The 18,535-nt window shown below is 46.1% G+C and overlaps 1 protein-coding gene across 5 annotated transcripts in view; it reads right to left on the reverse strand.

Annotated features, from left to right (window-relative positions):
- Lpin (phosphatidate phosphatase LPIN) overlaps window positions 1-18,535 on the reverse strand; it is a 126,685-nt gene that overhangs the window by 11,248 nt on the left and 96,902 nt on the right. For 4 of the 5 annotated variants that reach the window (XM_070522330.1, XM_070522333.1, XM_070522332.1 and 1 more), the window contains exons 4-15: window positions 16,820-17,640; window positions 15,592-15,881; window positions 14,691-14,859; window positions 12,340-12,501; window positions 10,910-11,074; window positions 8,937-9,006; window positions 7,301-7,426; window positions 6,000-6,139; window positions 4,849-5,020; window positions 3,204-3,352; window positions 1,280-1,519; window positions 546-660 (exon numbers count right to left, since the gene is read on the reverse strand). In XM_070522330.1, coding sequence (XP_070378431.1) covers window positions 546-660; window positions 1,280-1,519; window positions 3,204-3,352; window positions 4,849-5,020; window positions 6,000-6,139; window positions 7,301-7,426; window positions 8,937-9,006; window positions 10,910-11,074; window positions 12,340-12,501; window positions 14,691-14,859; window positions 15,592-15,881; window positions 16,820-17,640 — 2,619 coding nt within the window. The remainder of the gene's footprint in view (window positions 1-545; window positions 661-1,279; window positions 1,520-3,203; window positions 3,353-4,848; window positions 5,021-5,999; window positions 6,140-7,300; window positions 7,427-8,936; window positions 9,007-10,909; window positions 11,075-12,339; window positions 12,502-14,690; window positions 14,860-15,591; window positions 15,882-16,819; window positions 17,641-18,535) is intronic. The other variant, XM_070522334.1, reaches the window with a different exon arrangement.

An 18,535-nucleotide genomic window follows, 5' to 3' on the forward strand; every position in this document is an offset into this window, starting at 1 on the left:
AAGAGAGCAAGGCTCACGCCGCGCGCAAGAGATGGCGCCAGGAGTGGCTACGGAGCTGGTTACGATGAGGCACAACGGTGACGGCGACACGAAACGGGCACCAAAGAGATGTGCTCTAAAGAAGTGTCACTTATAACGCATGCTTCAACACAACGACCATCTCTGCGAGTGTGCTGATGAACTTCACTGAAGACGCTAGCAGCATTGCGAGCAGGAGCGTTGAAGAATGAAGACTTGATCAATGGTGTTGAATATTGAATGAATGTATGTGCAGTGTGTAGCCGCCAGTCTTTGCAATATATTTTGCATCATTCACGACGTCATCAGCGGTTTTAGCGGGTACTCATATGCCCGACTGATGTAAGAGATACACCCTGCCAAGATTCCAGAAAAAAAAGGTGCAGGGTTTACACAAGCAAAGTTGCTATACACCTGCGCTTTGGCCTCTGTTCCACGGTGCCATTTGTTCACTACATAAGGTTAACTCCTATAGTTTCCAGCTGAGCTGCTTGTTGCGAAGCCCTTCGCCTCTAATGCATACTCACATTAATCTTATTGCCAAATCCAGCGTAGAATGGGTTCCCGGTAACGTTGAACAACGTCTGGATATCCCGGAGACAGCTGATCTTGAACTCCTCCGGCTTTTTCTCAATCACCTCCCTGAAAACATACACAGATTGAACTTAAATAAAAGGTAGCTGTAGGGACCAAACCGATGCAGCTACAGACTCGACGATACATGCTCCTTACAGAGTGACTATTTAACCTTGCGACTGGCTTTTTTTTTTTTTTCTTCAACTGCTCCGCAGCCTATGCCTAGGTTTTTTTGCATGCTGGTTGAGCAAATATTTATTAGTTTTATTGGCTTATTATTAATACTGCTACTTTCATTCATAAAAGCTGGTTCCCTATCATAGCTTGCAACCGAGTAAGAATTTGTCAACAACTGATAAATTCTTTTATCTGCCAAGAGTGTGGATGGACCTGCCATGCTGTCCTGTCCTGGCTGCCCTGCCGAGATGCAGCGGCTGAGCACCGTGACATGGGCTCCAGCTATTGTCAGAAATTGAATTACGAGCTGCATGCAGCTTAACCAGACCAATGTGTGAATGGCCCAATGAGATAACAATGTTCTTCGTGCAATTTGCTTTGGTTAGGGGCTGGGAGTGTGCTTAAAATGCAAAGCGAGCGTGCTTGGGAGTAGCAAAGAGTGCGTAGGTCTTACAGGATATGTCGATAGCGGCACTGCAAAGGTTCGAGAGATGGAGGCGGCGCTCACTTGTGGAAGGCGTTGATGAGCGAGGTGGGCGACAGCAGCAGGGGTCCGTCGGGCAGCCAGAGGTCCCCCTGGCGTACACTGCGCAGGTACTCGCGTGTCAGGTGCGCCTGGCCAATGGCGCGCGCCGACAGGTACAGGAACTGGTAACCATTGGCGTGGATCTTGGTGAACAACTTGGCCACGCCGGACTGGGCCCAGTCTCGGCCCAGGATGGGCATGATGTGCCCCAGCACGTCGGACCTGCAGTAGTGCAAGTGCACTGTTGCATTTCTACATCTACAGCAGTGTGGGCAAATGTTGCAGGTTTAACAGAGGTGCGATAGGTAGTTAACCCCAGCGAGGTGCACCCCAGTGATTTGGTGCACCACTGGAACCCCGAGATACACCCCCAGTGGCAGTGCATTCGAAGTATTGGACGCCAATTTCTAAGGCCATGTTTTTGTGTACTGCAATCGGCAGAAGCATTTTTGCGAGCTCCAATCATATCGTGGTCACCATACTTTGGGCATGACCTATTTCAGCTAGGTGTGGCAGACGACATCACACAATCAGTGGGGATGCTTGACTCCCTCGCGTTTCCAGTTCTGTCTTTTCCGACCAAACTTCTTGTGCCTCCTAATGTTTGTCTTTCCCACACGGCACAACCAAAACACCAAGAGTCGGTGTCATTGTTATGCATTGGCTAGTTGGCGACACATTCACGCAACTACAGCACAGAAACCAATGATGGACCTATAACTGGGGACAGAAACAAGTGCTGACTTTCAACTAAAGGTTTATCTTCAGTTTCACAAGTACTAAATGCACAGAAATTCATGAACACACGACAACTGATTGCAAGATGTGTGCGACAAGTGGGGAGTATCTTCACCCCGTTATTCACCCTTCATCAGATTCTGTGCTTTAGTCGCTTGATTGTATGTAGCTACGGGACAGCGCAAGTACTCCACAGATGGTGCTTCACGCTTTTCAAACTTGGGAACATCAGCACACATGGCCCTGCTGCACACTCATTGGTGCGCCATGTAGGACTATACCGCGGGCTATCCTGCGGAAGATTCGCATTTGGCTTTGGAGTGCGGCACCGGCATGAGCAAAGACAACCATTGGATATCATATCACTTGGATGTGCTTTGGCTTGCAAGAGCTCACATGGAAACAATTTCGGTCTTGGAATCTGGCATGGGTGAATGCTCGCTCAGTACTTCTCTTTACAAAACATCCTTTTCAACCTAAGAAATCATAAAATGAGGAACTGTCAGGGAATTACAAACTGATACAGTAATGGGTTGGCCAATATTGTTTGTACTTGACTGTATCAAGTCATGGTTTGAAAAAAAGCAGACGTACAAATCGTAGACAAAAGAAGAAAGAAAGAAAGTACAGCAGAAACATTGACTATCAATCTACTCAGTTTCCTGTCGCTATAAACTCCTAAGAGAGGTCAAAGAAACATTTAGACAATATAAGTAAGCCACCTAAAACAATCACAGAGGTTGCGTAAGGTAAAGTCTCTGACAACCTAAGAATGCCATGGCAAGTAAACCACTCTCCCGTTCAAAGAGAATGTGTACAAACGTGCAAGCCAATTATGTTCACTTGTTTTTGAGACTTATTAGCAGAGGCAAATCTTTCAATAATGGCTTTTTGGTAACCATGTTTCGGTGTACAGAAGCACAGAAAAGCAGGCGTAGTGCATTTTGCGAGAGCTCACACTGAATTTTTAATAGTCACTGACTGAAGTTAGTTTTGTGGTTCAACCTACGAATAGGGTGGGACCACAATGACGAGTGCTGAAAGAACCCATAACAGCAGCTACTGCTATAACGGGGCAGTAGTTCCCAATAATAACATAGCGCTGCAATAAAGAGAGAGAGAGAAAGAGAGAGAGATGAATCAATTCTAAATGACAGCAGCCCCTCACTTTGTGATGGTGCCATCAATGTCTGAGATGACGATCTTGTCGTCATGCCGCCACAGGTAGATGTGGCACATACAGCGTGTCGTGCCCTGGTATGCCGTGGTGACGCTGAACACAGCCTCATTGCGACCACTCTTCAGGTTCAGGCTGGCCTAGGAACAAAAGGGGGGGGGGGGGGCATTGTCACAAACACTGTCACCGAGTCACGAGACTGCGTGACAACAAAGACACAGTGGCATCCATTGCCAGCAATCCCGACTACGTTTCCTTCAAAACAGTTGGTAACAATTTTTCAGAAATGGAGAGCGCTGCGAAAATGTCAGAATATTCAGGCAGTCAAAAAAATTTTAAATAAAGCTTCCATGATAAAATGCGCTTCACTGTTTCTTACAATGCCAACACAACAAAATTTTTTCACAGGCGACTGCTCAGCATTTTGCTTTACTCAAATATGCTATCTACTTGAAATTTTGCGATAGTTGAGGCTCCAAGTGCATTTTGCGTTCTCCCATCGTGCATCGTCGTGTAGTGAAAATACTGTGAATACAACTGTGGCACATATTGTCGGATTATCATTTATGGCAATAATATCCCTTTGACGTGATGTAGTGCTGAAGCAACCAATAAACGCACACTGAAAGTAATATAGCCGAAAGTGACTGTCCAAGAACACATCCTCTTGATTCCGCAACGCTATCAGTTTAGGCTGTGCTGCACAAAATCCATTAAGAAAAAAGAAGCTCATTAATTTTATGCCCGCATGCAACTGTACACCATTTCATTCTGTAAGCACACACATGAATTAAACAGCCATTCGCTGTAGTTGCCGGCCTGGCCACTCTTGGACCCAAACTTCACTTGATGCCTGTGCGCATCAGTCCAGCCCGTGTGCGTGGCCTCACACTCGATCTCTGGTGTAGTCCTGAATAGGAAAATATTGGGGGCAAGACAGCAGCAATGGCTTGCCACCCGCCACGCCCGTTGGCTAGTCCCAACCAGCTCCACTTTGGGAGACAGCAATCCAAGTTGTAGTGTGGTTTTGAGTTGACAAAGCTCTCTTCACATGGCTACATAAAATACCTCGGTGCTCGGAGTTGCCGAGGAACTCCCTTGATAATGGAATTAAGGGGACAGGCAACAGCCTGGATGACGGCAACCTTTATCGCGGCTGCCATTTTTGTGGCCTCGCATATGCGGATCAGTTCGGAAACCCAGGAGATGCACCGTGTGGCAGCCAAAATTTTCTGCTGCCCTATACATTGGCTCTACAGAGTTTATTATTATTATTATTAATTGTGTGGCTTTATGGGCCAAAACCACAATCTGTGAATGCAGCACACGCCATAGCGGGGGACTCGGCATTAATTTTGATCACCCGGGGTCCTTTAACTGCCTCCAAGTACACGGGTGTTGTTGCCTTTCACCCCCACTGAAATGGGGGTGCCGCAGCATGGATTGAACCCCTGACCTCGAGCTTCACCGTGCAACGCCGCTCTGTAGAGTTGGTGGTAGTGCCGCTGAGAAGTCAGAATTATTGAGCAGGTTCAGAGAAATTGGGCAACCGAGTTATCGATCAGTGACTGTACTCCAAGATGTCTGAAATGCGAAGAAAGGCACACAGTAGCGGCGCATGACACGAGAGGCTCACAATTTCGTCGGACGAGAGGCGAAGGGACTTCTTGAACTTGTCGCAGAAGTAGGGCCGCTTCTCCCTGGGTACCTTGCGGTGCTCAGAACTCGCCCTGCCGTGTGTGTCAGAGGTCTCCGCTTCGCTCGACGTCGACGCGTACTGCTCCTCCTTGAACTCGTGTGACACTTCACTGCAATGCAGAGAGACCAAGCAGTGGCTTTCTGTCAGTTGAAGAAGAAAATCTCATAGCACAGAACTTTCCCACTTGGCAGTGATGCAGGATTGAATGAAATGCACCTCCATTTCCCAGCAGGGGCAACGTAAGTACGAGTTTCTAAAAATGTGCAGTTGGCCATAAAGTGTGCAGTTGGCCACAAAAGCTTACGGGACGCAAATTTTTCATTTTATATCATTTACTTTCAGGGACATTCAAGCATTACAGAAAGGGGTGGGTAAGCAATCCCAAATCCAAACTCAGACGATGGATTTTTCCAGCAGAATGTTTTGACACATAGACAGAGACAACTGACAGAACAAACAACAGACTATCAAATCCATTCAGAACGGTACCGTACAATTTAGTCTTAAAAACCACTCACGCCACCGCCTCTTCATTAAAACCTTTCTACTTTTGCCTCTTGTCATCAATTTTCTGACCTGTCTTTATCCTGGATTTTCACATTCCATATCAAGTGACCATAAGCTGACTCAACAAGCCCATTATGTACATTGCACAAGCTATCCCTAAAACCTTGATCTTGCCAGGTGCCCACACCACCATGTTCCTGCAGTCATTTCTTTCCCTCCAAATGAGCCATCACCATAATGGCCGTCCAAGACAAACTGCACTGTTCAGCGATCCAGTGCACCTGACTGCCATCGAGTGCTCAGACCCATCGCTGTAGTACTGCCATTGTAGTGACCATATGTCACTTTGCAGTGCCTCGCCATTGGGGTCACTGCCCCTGGCTCCGAAAATCCAGTTGAATACAACCCCCCCCCCGGTGAGGCATAGCAAAGTGACGGAGGTACGGCAAGGTGACAGATGGCGACTACACCATCATCAGTTTTACCCTTCACAGACACCCTTCTGATATAATGTCTGTCAATGGGACCATTGAGGTATGCATAATAAATAAACTGCGTACTAGAGATGCGCAGCTTCTTACATTTTGTCAAGTGGTATGGAGTGAGGGGGATCGATGAGAATCACTTCGTCTCTGCAAGGAGTAACGACGGGCTCCGGTTCCTTCACAACAACGTCTGGGCCTTCACTGCCGTCGCTGACACCCAAGTTCTCGTCGCTATGCTGCAAGGAACAATGGATGATCACGTTGGCGCCACGACACCATGAAAGAGCAGCACCTTTGTTAAGTGTGCTTAAACTCATGTCAAAAGAGAGAGAGGGTAATAAGAAATAAATTCATCCGCGTCAGCTTAATTAAGTCGACTGAACATTACACCACACCCCAAAATTCAATGCACCGCAATTCAACGTTTCATACCGGTGCCAACTTATGCAATTACAACTAATCAATCTCCTTTCTTATACTGTTGAACCTCAATACAATGAACGTGGATATAGTGAATTATTGGACTTAACAAAAAAAATTTAAAGTCTGGTTGACCACGCCTTATGTAACCGAGTATGTCACTGTTTTAACGAAACTGAAAATGCAGAACTCGGTACAGTATCGGTTATAGCAAAGCGAATGTTTGTTCACTTGGGAGCCCAATGTATTCCGGTTCAAAAGATGTCAAATACTAGTCAGCAAGACCAACTTGTAGGGGCACACCCTGCATGCGGGTGTGTGTTTTGGTCGGCAGGTTGGCTTGGTTGTCCTGTAACTAGCAAGCCAACGAGCCGATGCCATCTGACAACGCCGACTGCAGGATTGCAGCTTAACGACAGTGCAAGAAGGCACATTTGTAAACCGCCACTGTTCCGTGTCAGCAGCGGTGTTTGTCACTTCGGGCACAAATAATGCACGCATTGGTGATATGAAACACTTGTTTTTAGAAAGTGGCGCGAATCACATGAACTCCTTGTTTTTCTAGGTGGATGTGGGCCTAGACAAGCAGAGCACAGATATGAGGTGCTTGCCAATTGTGCAACAATTGCCTCATGGAAAATGCCGGTAGCAGTAAAGTTCGTAGTTGCCAAACTACCAAAAAGTAGTTAACAAAGTTAGTAGTTCGGGCAAGTTGGTCCAGCATATTCAATGTACTTAACGGCGATACAGAAAGGGACAAGGCACATACGCATGTGACTTGTCCATTTCTGCTTTGCGATGACATAATTAAAAAAAGAAAGAGAAAAAAGCCATCTACCATGGCAGATGTCAGTCAGTGCAGAGCGAGACCGATATTCCATATTTTGTTTAGTTCCCATTCTTCCACTCATAATTGAAAAATGAGAAAAGAAAGGAACAACAGAAGAAGAGTCAGAACAAGAGTAAACAAAGCCTACCTGAGAATCTGGCTTGTTAACGCCGTCAGGCTTGGCTCCTCCAGTTCGGCCCCAAGACCACCACGAGTAGGTTGCCTTCTTCTTCTTCTTGGGCATGTGGATGTCTGCCAGCCTGTCCAGCGTTTTCTGAAGAACAAAAAAAAAAAAATATTGACAATGAACAAATACACCAAGAGTTCGAGCTTTTTGTTATTCTTATGAACATCACAAAGATGGAAATGTGGGCTTTTCGGTGGTCCACCATGTTGTAATTGCAAAATTGGAGCAGAGAAGTAGTGGAGTCTGCTCTGTTAAACAGAAATGCTCCAACTACAGTGAAATCACGACAATTTAAAATTTCTTAATTTGAACTGAGAGATCGTTTGAACTGTTACATTGGCCATAGAAAAGTCTGCAGTACTTGAATAGAAAAAAAAAAGAAAAAAGCTTCAGTGAATTCAAACTCTTAAAAGCGCGCAACGATTATTTTGAACAAAATTTCTCACTCCCATAGACCGCTTATTGGACAAACCCGAGCCAAAGGTGAAGGTTCGACGTGTCACTAGTTACCATATTGTCACATGGCGTAAAAAATGATGAGGAAAGACCCGCGAGGTTTGACTCCCTGCCATTCAAAGAACTCTATCAAATGTATTGTAGGTTTGAAATGTTACATGGCATATATATAATTTGTATATACAGTAAAAGCTCGTTAATTCGAACCGCAAGGGGAAGCCGCTTCAGTTCAAATTAACGAAAGTTCGAACTAACGAAAGTGAAGGAGAGCAACAGTACACTGCAATTTGGAAGCAGTAGGGCATGTCAGAAATTTGGCGTGTCAGAAAGTGATCAAGTCGAAGCTCTGGGTCCGACTGTGCTACACCACCGATGTCCACCGAAACGAACGTTAGCCGAGGCTTAACACCATCACAATGAATCGCGACGGCCGATACCTCCTAAGCTGAAAACAGAGGTGCACAGCTGATGAAGACTGCCGAGACAAAGACGCTGAACATGTGAAGGCGGCGAAGGCCCCGATTCGTTGGTTCTTGATTGCAAGCGCAGCTGCGACGTACTTGATTCGCTGGGGTTTGGCGCTTGCCGTGCCATCTCCGCACAACATTAGCAGCTGTACAAGATTTGCAAAGCTTCCGAGATTCGCAACGGGCTAGAAGTTTCGGAGGTTACGTAGAACAGAGAGGCGGCAGCCGCCGCTGCCTTCTGGCTGACCCCGCGTCGGTTAGATTTTTTTTCCGATTTTGCCTTCTCTCGCCGTTCTCTCCGTTTCGGAGGCAATACAGCCTTGTATGTAGGCAGTAGGCGCGTTTCTCTGGCCGTGTGCCAGGCGAGCGTAGTTCGAATTATCCGTGAGGGAACCTTCTCGCGTTCGAATTAACGAACTTTTTTATACATAGACTTCTGTGGAGCTTGGCCGGACCAAATCGTACAGTTCGAATTATCCATAAATTCGAATTATTGAAGTTCGAATTAACGAGCTTTCACTGTATATATATATACATGGCATATAATATATATATGTTTGAAAGACTCTTGATGGGTTCAACTGCTCACTGCAGTAACTGAGTTAGGAGAATTTAAAAAATCCTTGGACCCATTTATGTATTATCATTCTTATTCCTTTAAACACTCATCTTACCTCTGGCAAGGGCCTCTGGAACATGGCGAGGGACATCAGGTGCGGGGCGATGGCACTCCAGTTGTAATACCTGCATGGGAAAAAAAAGTTGGTGAAGGATTCCAGCGTACTCCAAAGGCCAGAGAACACATTGAGTGGGTGCAATGCACTCTCTAAAACTGATCGAAGATGTTCTGCTAATAAAGCGGCTACATAAGAGCTTATTCCTCAAAGTTGGGCACAGGTGACGTCTAGTCAAAATTTGCTAACTAGTGAAGCCACCAGCATTGATCCGCCAGACAGCATCGTCGAGAACAAAGGGGCAGCAACACTGGTGATGATCATGATGATGAAACTGAAAAATCACTAGACTAAGTTCACACCCCCCATAAACCCGTTCCCTGCAACCTGGGTCACAGGTGGGTCACTGCAGCTATTCCTCCTGATTGGCTTTGAAGGGTTTTGCAGTGTGAAAGCGACTGCTAGAAGTCAAGGTAGAGGACAAATTCCTGTTGCTTCTGGACAGATTCGTCACGAGGTCCATCTCTCTTTCCCTTGAAGAAGTTTTCAACCAGCACAACTCTTTTCTGATTCATTGGTGGGTCACGATGCACCAGAGGAATACGAGGAGTGACCCACCAGTGGATCACAGCGTGCAGGAATCGCAACCTCAAAATGTGCAGTTGCAGTGAATGTATTGAAGGGGTTCTGAAACACCCCTCGGGCGTAGTGAAAAACATGCAGTCAGCAGATAACATACGCTGCTGTGAACATCTCAGCCAAACTTTGTATTCGTGCATGGTGCGTGGAGGGTTAATACCCTCGAGAAAATAGAACTAAATATACACAGAAAAAGTAATCTTTAAAAGGGCCGTGAACCACTTCTTGGGCTTGGTGAAATAACTAAGTCCGCGGGCAGCATACGCTGCTGCGAACCTCTCGGGGCCAAGTTTTTCTGTCGTACGCAGTGCGTGGATCTTGAAAGTGGGTTGCAAAGCCACTTTTTTCTCAAGCACTCTCTTTTCAACATAAGGCCCTGTCCTCATTCTCTTCTGGGCGCTTTATTACGTCATCACATGCTTTACTTGGTCTTTCCCTTAGACAGCTGCTATTTGCCGATAGTTGACATCAAGCTGCGGTCGGCTACATGACGTAAATACCGGTGGCTGCCGCGGCGTGCCGTCACGAGTCTACTGGCTAAGCACACTGCGGCTCGCTGAGGACAATCGCGTTTGGCTTGTGTTTAGCGTATTGTAGTCACCAAAGGCAAAAGCCATGGCCATCTGAAATGAAATTTGGGCTGCGCGCCACGGTAACATGTAGAATGTGGAGCATTGCCGGCATGCTCCACTGTGCCGTAGCCATCGCAGTGCAAGGCATTGAAGGAACGGGCGCACAGCGGAGGCCATGTTTGATTTCAGATAACTACGATTCTGCTGAACGCATTGAAGCACTTTTTATGGCAGCATATTTCTGAAATAGCCTATTTTCACTTCAAATGCCTTTCTCCACTTTGATAAAAAGTGGCTCAGGGCCACTTTAACATAACGAACTACCAAGCACCTATAATGCATGCATTTGATTCAGTAGCTAATTAAGGCTATTGATTTAGTTAGGCCTTTCCATGCCAAAGTTGGAATTGGCTAGCGCAACACGGGGATAATTGGAGATCGCAGGGAGAGGCCTTCGTCCTGCAGTGGAGATAAAAATAGGCTGATGATTATGGTGATGCCACGGGATACATTATGTTTCCTTTCATTGGCCCAGAGTGTTTTTTTTTTTTTTTTTTACATCCACCATCTTGTTTTCTGGAAGCTGCCCAAGTTTTTTGCATTGAACCACTTATGTACCATCAAAATTGGACCGAGTACAGCTAAATACTACAGTCAATATTTTTCGCATTTTAGCACTAGTCAAATGATTTAAGCTGAACCTCTCATCAGTAAACAAACCATCCAGTTCCCAAGAAATCTCAAGAGGCGCCGTCAACGTACTTTCCACCCATTCGAATTACAAGGTCCGGGTTGTTGAGCACGTCCGGGTTCTCGCAGAAGGTGTCGTACGTGATCATGAAGTGAGCAAACTTCTCCTCCATCATGGACTTTTCGCAGTCCTGGAGTCCCCCGCACAGGGACATGGCGAGGTCCGAGTACTTGTGCCTGTTTTGGGCAGTAAAAACAGAAAGCTCTTAAAAAAATGAAAGCAAGCGAGTAAATTTTATTTTTTTCTTATTAGTTACACAGTATACAAAGAGACAAACATTGCGAAAAGCATTTGGACTCCTAGCTTCAGGTTAGTTAAAAATTTCTATGAACAGAGCAGTACAGTAGAACTTCATTCATATGTTCTGGAAAAAAAAAATAAGAAGAAAACGCCAGAAAAAAAATCTACTAATTGGGAGTATGTACAACCTGGAATGACTAAAATATTGGGCAGGCTCAAGTGTAGTTGACATCTACGCAATTCAAAGCATTACGCGAATTGTTGCAGCACAAGACGCCGACGTGAACCAAACCAATAGGGCTCAAGATGTGCACTGTCGTTCTTGCGACTTCGGCACTTGCCCACCATGAATTTGGCCCCGAGTCAACAGCTCCTTCGTAAGAGGTATTTTGGCAGGAAGTTATGGCATGCCTGCTCTGTAAGAAAAGTTGCGGCAAGAGATGCTAATACGCGTCAGGCTGGCAAGACCCAAGCGGTCCGACACGCACTTTGTAGTTTTTCAATCACGCAACCTTTTAAGATGCTGACGAGAAACCAAAACGAAATTGAGCGGGTGGGCAACACCAGAATACGATGCCACCAGGGCGAAACGTGGTGCTCCCTTTGTGCGGCCTGCAGCAGGGAATGGCGGCCCATTAGGGTTATCACCTACTAAAAGCATGCAGTATGCTTTTAATGGCACAATATATGTGAATGTGTGATGACCTAAGAGAACATTTGCTGACGCTGAAATAGGAAGCCAAGTGTATGCTGGCGTTTTCACACAAGATAGGTAGGCAAGTTTTGCAGGCAGCTACTGCGTTGATCGCACATGCCTTGCGTCTTTTTCTTGTTCACGTGGGATCTGATGGCCAGAAAACATATCTATGATTGTAGTTCGGTGATGTGCTGAACAGTGGTGCTGAAAGATAGTGTTTTCCAAGAATGCATGAGCTGGTAAAACAAAAACAAAAAAGGCGTAATTGTAATGGGTCATTTTTTGTGTTCTCAATCATGAACATTGGCGCTGGGAAATCGTACGCAACAGGATCGTGTCAACTAGGTTATACGGTACATTATGAGCGAGCATCCAATTAATGTGCCAACAGATGTTTCCTGGTGCTCACTGTTCACCAGCTCATGTGACCCATAGCTCAAACTGCACCGTACGTCTTTGGTGAGACAGGAAAGCTGGAGTGTGTGATGCGGGGAGCGTGGTCACCTGCAGAAGTCGAACATGCTGTGCCGTTCCTCTGTGTCACTGTCCAGACAGTGCAGCGTGGTCATGTGGCCGGCGCCCGTGTCGCTGTTAGGAGACTGGGACAACGACGGCCCATTGCCAGACTCGGCGTCGTCGTCTTTGCCTCTCGGCGAGTGTGCCGACCTGAAAGGCAATGGACAGGATGACTCCAGTCTTCATGGCACTCGTTGAAACTCGCTTGCTTCAAGCAACCACAGTGCAGCAATTTTAACGAACACTACAGGTGAATATTAAGCGAGGCTTAGATGTCCTGGATGTCACTTTGACCAAGAGCCAAGTTTTGACAGGTGAGAAAATGCTGGATGTCATGAAATTACAGCTGCATTTGATGATAAAAAGACTTTAAAGAAGCAGTTTTATCTGAACAAAGGAGCCTCTATGGTAAGTTTGCGACAGCAACACATGCTTTCAATGCTTTATGGCACAACTTAGACCCCCCCCCCCCCTCCCGATACAGTAACCCTCTCACAACAGTCTTAAGTGCTATAAGTTATAACACAGCTTTTTTACACAAATGTGCATGAAAAACACTAAGCAATTATGCAAGCAACTGGTTACTGGTTACTTATTTCACACATGAAATTAAGGTTTTCTTGCTAGCCTTCTTTGCTGTTCTGCATTACTAAATGCCTTTACATTTCTTATGTTTTCCAGTCAGAGAAAGGAAATTTCCAGCTTCAAACGTCTTCTATGATCACAGAAAAATCTACTACCTCAAACGAGCACCAGCGATCACACAGGATGAACCAAAAGGCAAGAACAGGTTGCCACAGCAACCACAGTACTATTCCACTTCGAAGAGCTGCATTAAGGGTTCAGTCACAAATGGGGTGCGCCATCTTATTAAGAGTGGAATGTGGGAATCCCCATGTACAACTGATGCTTGACTACCAGCACAAGAGGGAGAGAATAACTTATTTAAATGCTTGCTCAAGGCCAATTGGGATGGTGCGCAAAGAAGAACAGACTAATACCCCATTCACACGGGCACTTTCCAAGTCCTTTGAATCAATGATCCCTTACTTCAAAGGAGAATGCGCGCTGTCACACAGGGTGTATAGAAGGAGGCTTACTCGAATCGCGCTTTGGGTCAAGGGAGGCTGCACTCGTACTTTGATATCTAGAGGGTGTCCAAGAGAATTAAAAAAAATCTGTAGGACTGAAACCGTAAGTTGAATTTTCACCTTTCGGAACAAGTTTCTAAGTAGCATTCAACACTTTCGGGGCACCAGCAATCTCAATCATGAACGCGCTGATACACTTGCGCCGGCCCGGCCTGTCGTCAGCAGCAACATCGACACAACACAGTTGCCATGTGCGATTTGGTTATCGGGTGCTACACGTCGAAGTCTCCTCGGCTTTTTCTGCGCGTCACCAACTTTTCTCGTCCTTCGCAATTCTTGCTTTTTAGTTCTTTTTTTTTTAACCACATCTACGATAAGCCCAGACCCGTCGCTGAACTGCATGCCGTGATGAAGCCAGGGTCATCGGCAGGCAGTTGTTGGCGATGAAGCGCCGCGTATATTGCACACCTTTTTGCCTGCTGCTTCGATGTCTATTTCTAGCGATGACACTGCAGCGATTTCCAATAATTCATTGTTTTTTTCTCTCATCTTCAACATCGTCACTCATCTTCACAATCACTGTTTTGAGAAAACAAAGTGAGAATACCAACTGAAGCAAGGGTACAGTGTAGCAAGGGCACCACCGAACTATCGATGCCAACATGCGCCAATGTGCGGTATACAAAGCCGTACACACAGTGGCCATCATTACAATCAATACTTCTGTATTTGATGAAGTAACGCCATTACTATGCGTGCATTTTGTTTTAGTGCTTCAATGTATTACGAAAAGTAAACATTGCAGTAAAAGATTCGGCACAAATTTATTCTAAAACATATTTAGGCCTATATTTTTATTACTTTTGAGGCAACGGCACTGCGATGGATACATTGCAGTTTCAAAGTTTCAAGACAACCATGTAGCACTGACACGTATCACTTGAAATAATGCTCCTTTGAAAGCTCTATACTCCTTAACTTCAAACGACCTCTGGCATGCCTGTGTGACTGAAGTATTACAGTGGCTCACTAAGGAAGCTTCACATGAGAAGCTCCGCATGAAGCTAATTCACTGACGTCTGGCTATGCTAACCATATCAGTGTCGTAGTCCTGTGTATTGTCTGTGTCTGTGTACTGTGTAGTCCTGTGTGTATGCACATGCGCAATATTTCACTTGCAACAATGACTGCAACAGATGAGCTGAAGTAAACGACACCAGGAGCAAATTGATTAACACACTCCCTTACCTAAACTTTGGAAAGTAGAGGGCCGCAACCTCAGGGTCTAGTTCCCTAGGGTCGAGGTCATCTAGAAAGATGCCGTCCTTGGCCGTCGCCATGTCCTCCTTCTGCTTTTTTGTCGGCTTCATGAAGCTCAGCACTCCACCCAACATAGAGGGCTTGCCACCTTCCCCAACTGTCAGAAGCATGTGCAGGGAAAAACAAAGAAAAAAAAAAACATTAGTACTCTACCAGAAAAGCACAGCATCAACAAGACTTAAGTGTGCAGACTGCCTTATCATTGTCCATCCAAATCATTCTCAATGACAGCGTAGCGTCTAAAATTAGGCCCAATATTGTCGCGTTGGTGCACAATATGCTACCAATGAACTGGATTTGGCTCATGACACTTTTTGAGCGATAAATAAATCAAGGTTCCCAATGAAAAAAGAAGCAGTGAATCAGTTTAGACTGGTAGAAACATATTTCAAAAGCCTATTAGCATTTCTTTGGCATGGAAGAAAATAGCAGTTGTTAGCAGAGCAAATGAAAAATAAAGTTCCTATACTGAATTTTTTGTGTCCGAATAGCAGCATTCTATGTTTTTTTTTGTGATGCAACAGAATTTTATTGTACTTTTATTTATGTGCCCCCCATTTACATTATATAAAGATAATATATAATTATATTATAATTCTAAATATATCTATAATATATATAAAGATAAATTTAGTTGTAAGCAAGGTTTGAACATGGCAACCTTAGAAGTTGCCAGGCTGAAACCTTCCTTACAACAAACATGCAACTGATTAGCCCTGGGCAGGTGCTGTCAAAGTGCGTGAGAGGTAATCATGAACTCCCCCCCCCCCCCCTCCTGTCATGACATGATATAAAGGGAAGTCAGCGCAGGAACATCGAAAGCTCTTACATGTATTCAATCCCTCACCCAGCTTCTCTGTAGCGTCCTCCTCATCCGAGGACAGAGGGCCCAGGTGCTTGGCATCCTGGCTGTCCCTGGAGAGCCTGAGGACGCCGCTGTTCATGGCAGACGTCGCCGCGCTGATCTCCTCTTGGGAGAACCGCGACGCGTTCGGAATGTGCGGAAGCTCGCCCCACGTCCAGCTGATGGTGTTCTCCTCCGTCTGGCTGTTGGCATCCATCATCTGGTTCTCGTACTCCGTGTCGGACTTGGGGCTCGAGGGCCTCGAGTTGTGAGGGCTGCAGGAAGGGTTCCGTCAGATTCCATATGGCCAGAACTGCCTAGTAGTAGTACTAGTAAATAGTAGTAGTAGTAATGTATTGCCTTTAACAGAGAATGATTGAAGGGAGGAGAGGAAAGCAAGGGCTGCGGGTAACTGCCTCACTTTACAGTGGACTCCTGAACCGTCTCGTGGCCTTGGAAACAATGTAGCATAAAGGAATAGAAAACATGGAGCTGAAAGTTGCAATGAAACAGACATTGAGAAGGAAACAGGAAAGCATATGTTAAACAAAGGAACACGGCTACACATAATTTTAAAGAATTAGCATTGCCACACATCCAGCTTCAGACCAGCATAGTTCAGTTTCTGCAAATGATGCCATATGACAGTCTGAGTCACACAATTACTGGTTTTTGACCCTAGTATGCTATGTTTCAAGAATAGCCGTCGTGTACACAGTGAATTAGAAGGCCACATAAAATAAGTCAGTCAAACTTCTGAGCGTTCTGAAGCGAATTTCATTTATGTGCAATGGCTGCTCTTTATTTTGTAGATTCCTCAACTGCCACGTAACGCTTCATGTAGTCCTTTATACAGACCTACACTATAGTCCTCCTGTTGCATATGTAGGTGGTATAAAACTGATAGCAAGTTTATGGTTTTACTTTTATTTTAATGTACTTTCACTTTTCATAAAAGGTCTACCACTACTACTACTCTCTCAACCAGTTTTTGCTGCGAGAGAGATGACAAGTCTACCAAAGCTTCCATAAACATGACCGTCTTGTTTTCACTCGCTTCAAAAGAAGAAGCGTGATCTCAGCAAATGCTACTTCAACACATTAAACCACAGTCAACACACAGCATTAACAATTTCATTGCTAAAATGTACCTCAAACTGGTCCCTTCAAGTATACCACATGCAATGGTAAGAATGTTCCAGCACTTCCGTACCTGCGCGGTGGAGTTAAGTCTCCGTCGCTGTACGGATGGAATGCACCCCCGCCGGCGGGAAACGTCACCGACAGCCTCTTGGGTGTCATGGTCCGCTGCCACTCCTCGCGTGCCGCATTAATGTCCGCCGGCATGGTGACCGACCGACTCATAAACATGGCAACCGCAGCCGTGGAAGTCGACGGCGTCATCTGCGGCGAGGGCGAGGAAGACGACGGCGCGGTGATGCCGATGGCGGTGCTGCCGCTGCGTTCTTCCTCGAAGTCGCTGTCCATCTGAAAGATGTCCTGATCGTCGGTGGCAGGCGTGGATGTCCGGCTGTGTGGGTCCTCGTTGATGCGTGAGCGCCGCCGGATGGGGTGTTTCTTCTTTCGCCTCCTCTTGCCAGGCTGCTGCTGTGGCTGCTGCTGGTTCTGCTGGCTGTTTGGCATGACATACTTCGATTCAGTCACCACTTCAACCCTGTCTTCTTCGTCCTCCTCACAACCAGTGACGGCCGCCTCAGTCTGTACACCGATAGACTCCTGGGGCTGCTGCCGCGACGCCAGCATGGGAGATGGCTTGTGAATCCGAGTCGTGGAGAGCCGCCGCGGCTCGGTCATGGGAACCGAAGGAATCGGCGTCGCCGGTGTAGTGCCGGTGATGGTTGGGAGCTCGTCGTTGGTGTCCGTGCCCACCGTGAACTCGGCCTGTATGAGGCATTCAGGCCGGCCGCTGTTATCGAGCTGCTGGCTGAGGGCCGCCTTGAGCCTGTTCAATTCCTCGCCAATGTCGTGGCAGTCGGGTAGTGGGGACGTGGCCAAGTGAATAGGTACTTGGTCCTGTTTGGAATAGAAAAGTCCCTTCATGCTTGCTAATGTCTTCGTTTACGTTGCAAAGTGTTCACTTTATACCTAGACTGCATCACTAAACAGTCCAAACAAGAGAGAGGTTCACAGGAAGATGGAGGATTGCAGCAACCAACAGCAGTGAAACAAGACACAGAGTTTCAAAAAAATAATAATAAGTTATGAGGCTTTATGAGCCAAAACCATGATCTGATTATGAGGTGCGCCATAATGGGGGAGTCCGAAAATTTTGACCACCTGGGGTTCTTTAACGTGCACCTAAACCTAAGTACACAGGTGTTTTTGCATTTCGCCCCCATCGAAATGCGGCCGCCGTGGCCGGGATTCGATCCCACAAACTCGTGCTTAGCAGCGCAACACCACAGCCACTAAGCAACCACGGCGGGTGACACAGAGTTTCCTGCTTAAAATTGCTAGAAGGAAACTGCATGGCACTGCTATCGCGCAGCTAGCATGGGAATTAATGGTTAGTAAACGGATTTGTCTGATCTTTATGGTTGTGGCTTCAGACGTTATTGCGGCTTTATTTACGGCGCCTTATCTACCTTTGTCAGCCTAAATTTCGAAGCAGTCCTATATTTCTAAACGCACAAGACAATAGACCTTGCGCACTTGCACAATTATTGCAAACTGTTGCACTAATAATGTCACATTTTGTTGAATTTGAACAATTTTCACAGTCATAAAGCCGTTTCGAAGACAGAAGGACGAAGTTTAGGCAGAGCCATGTACTAACGATCATTTCCAAGCTGGCTGCACCACCAGGCTTACTGCTCCCACAGAAACTAGCACCGATGTTCCCTCTAGTAAATCATTTTTGGAAGCTCTACGGAACAAGGGATGTCTCTGGAGCCGAAGTTCCGACAAG

The sequence above is a fragment of the Dermacentor albipictus genome, chromosome 7 (assembly GCF_038994185.2).
Source record: "Dermacentor albipictus isolate Rhodes 1998 colony chromosome 7, USDA_Dalb.pri_finalv2, whole genome shotgun sequence".
Classification (NCBI taxonomy): Eukaryota; Metazoa; Arthropoda; class Arachnida; order Ixodida; family Ixodidae; genus Dermacentor; species Dermacentor albipictus.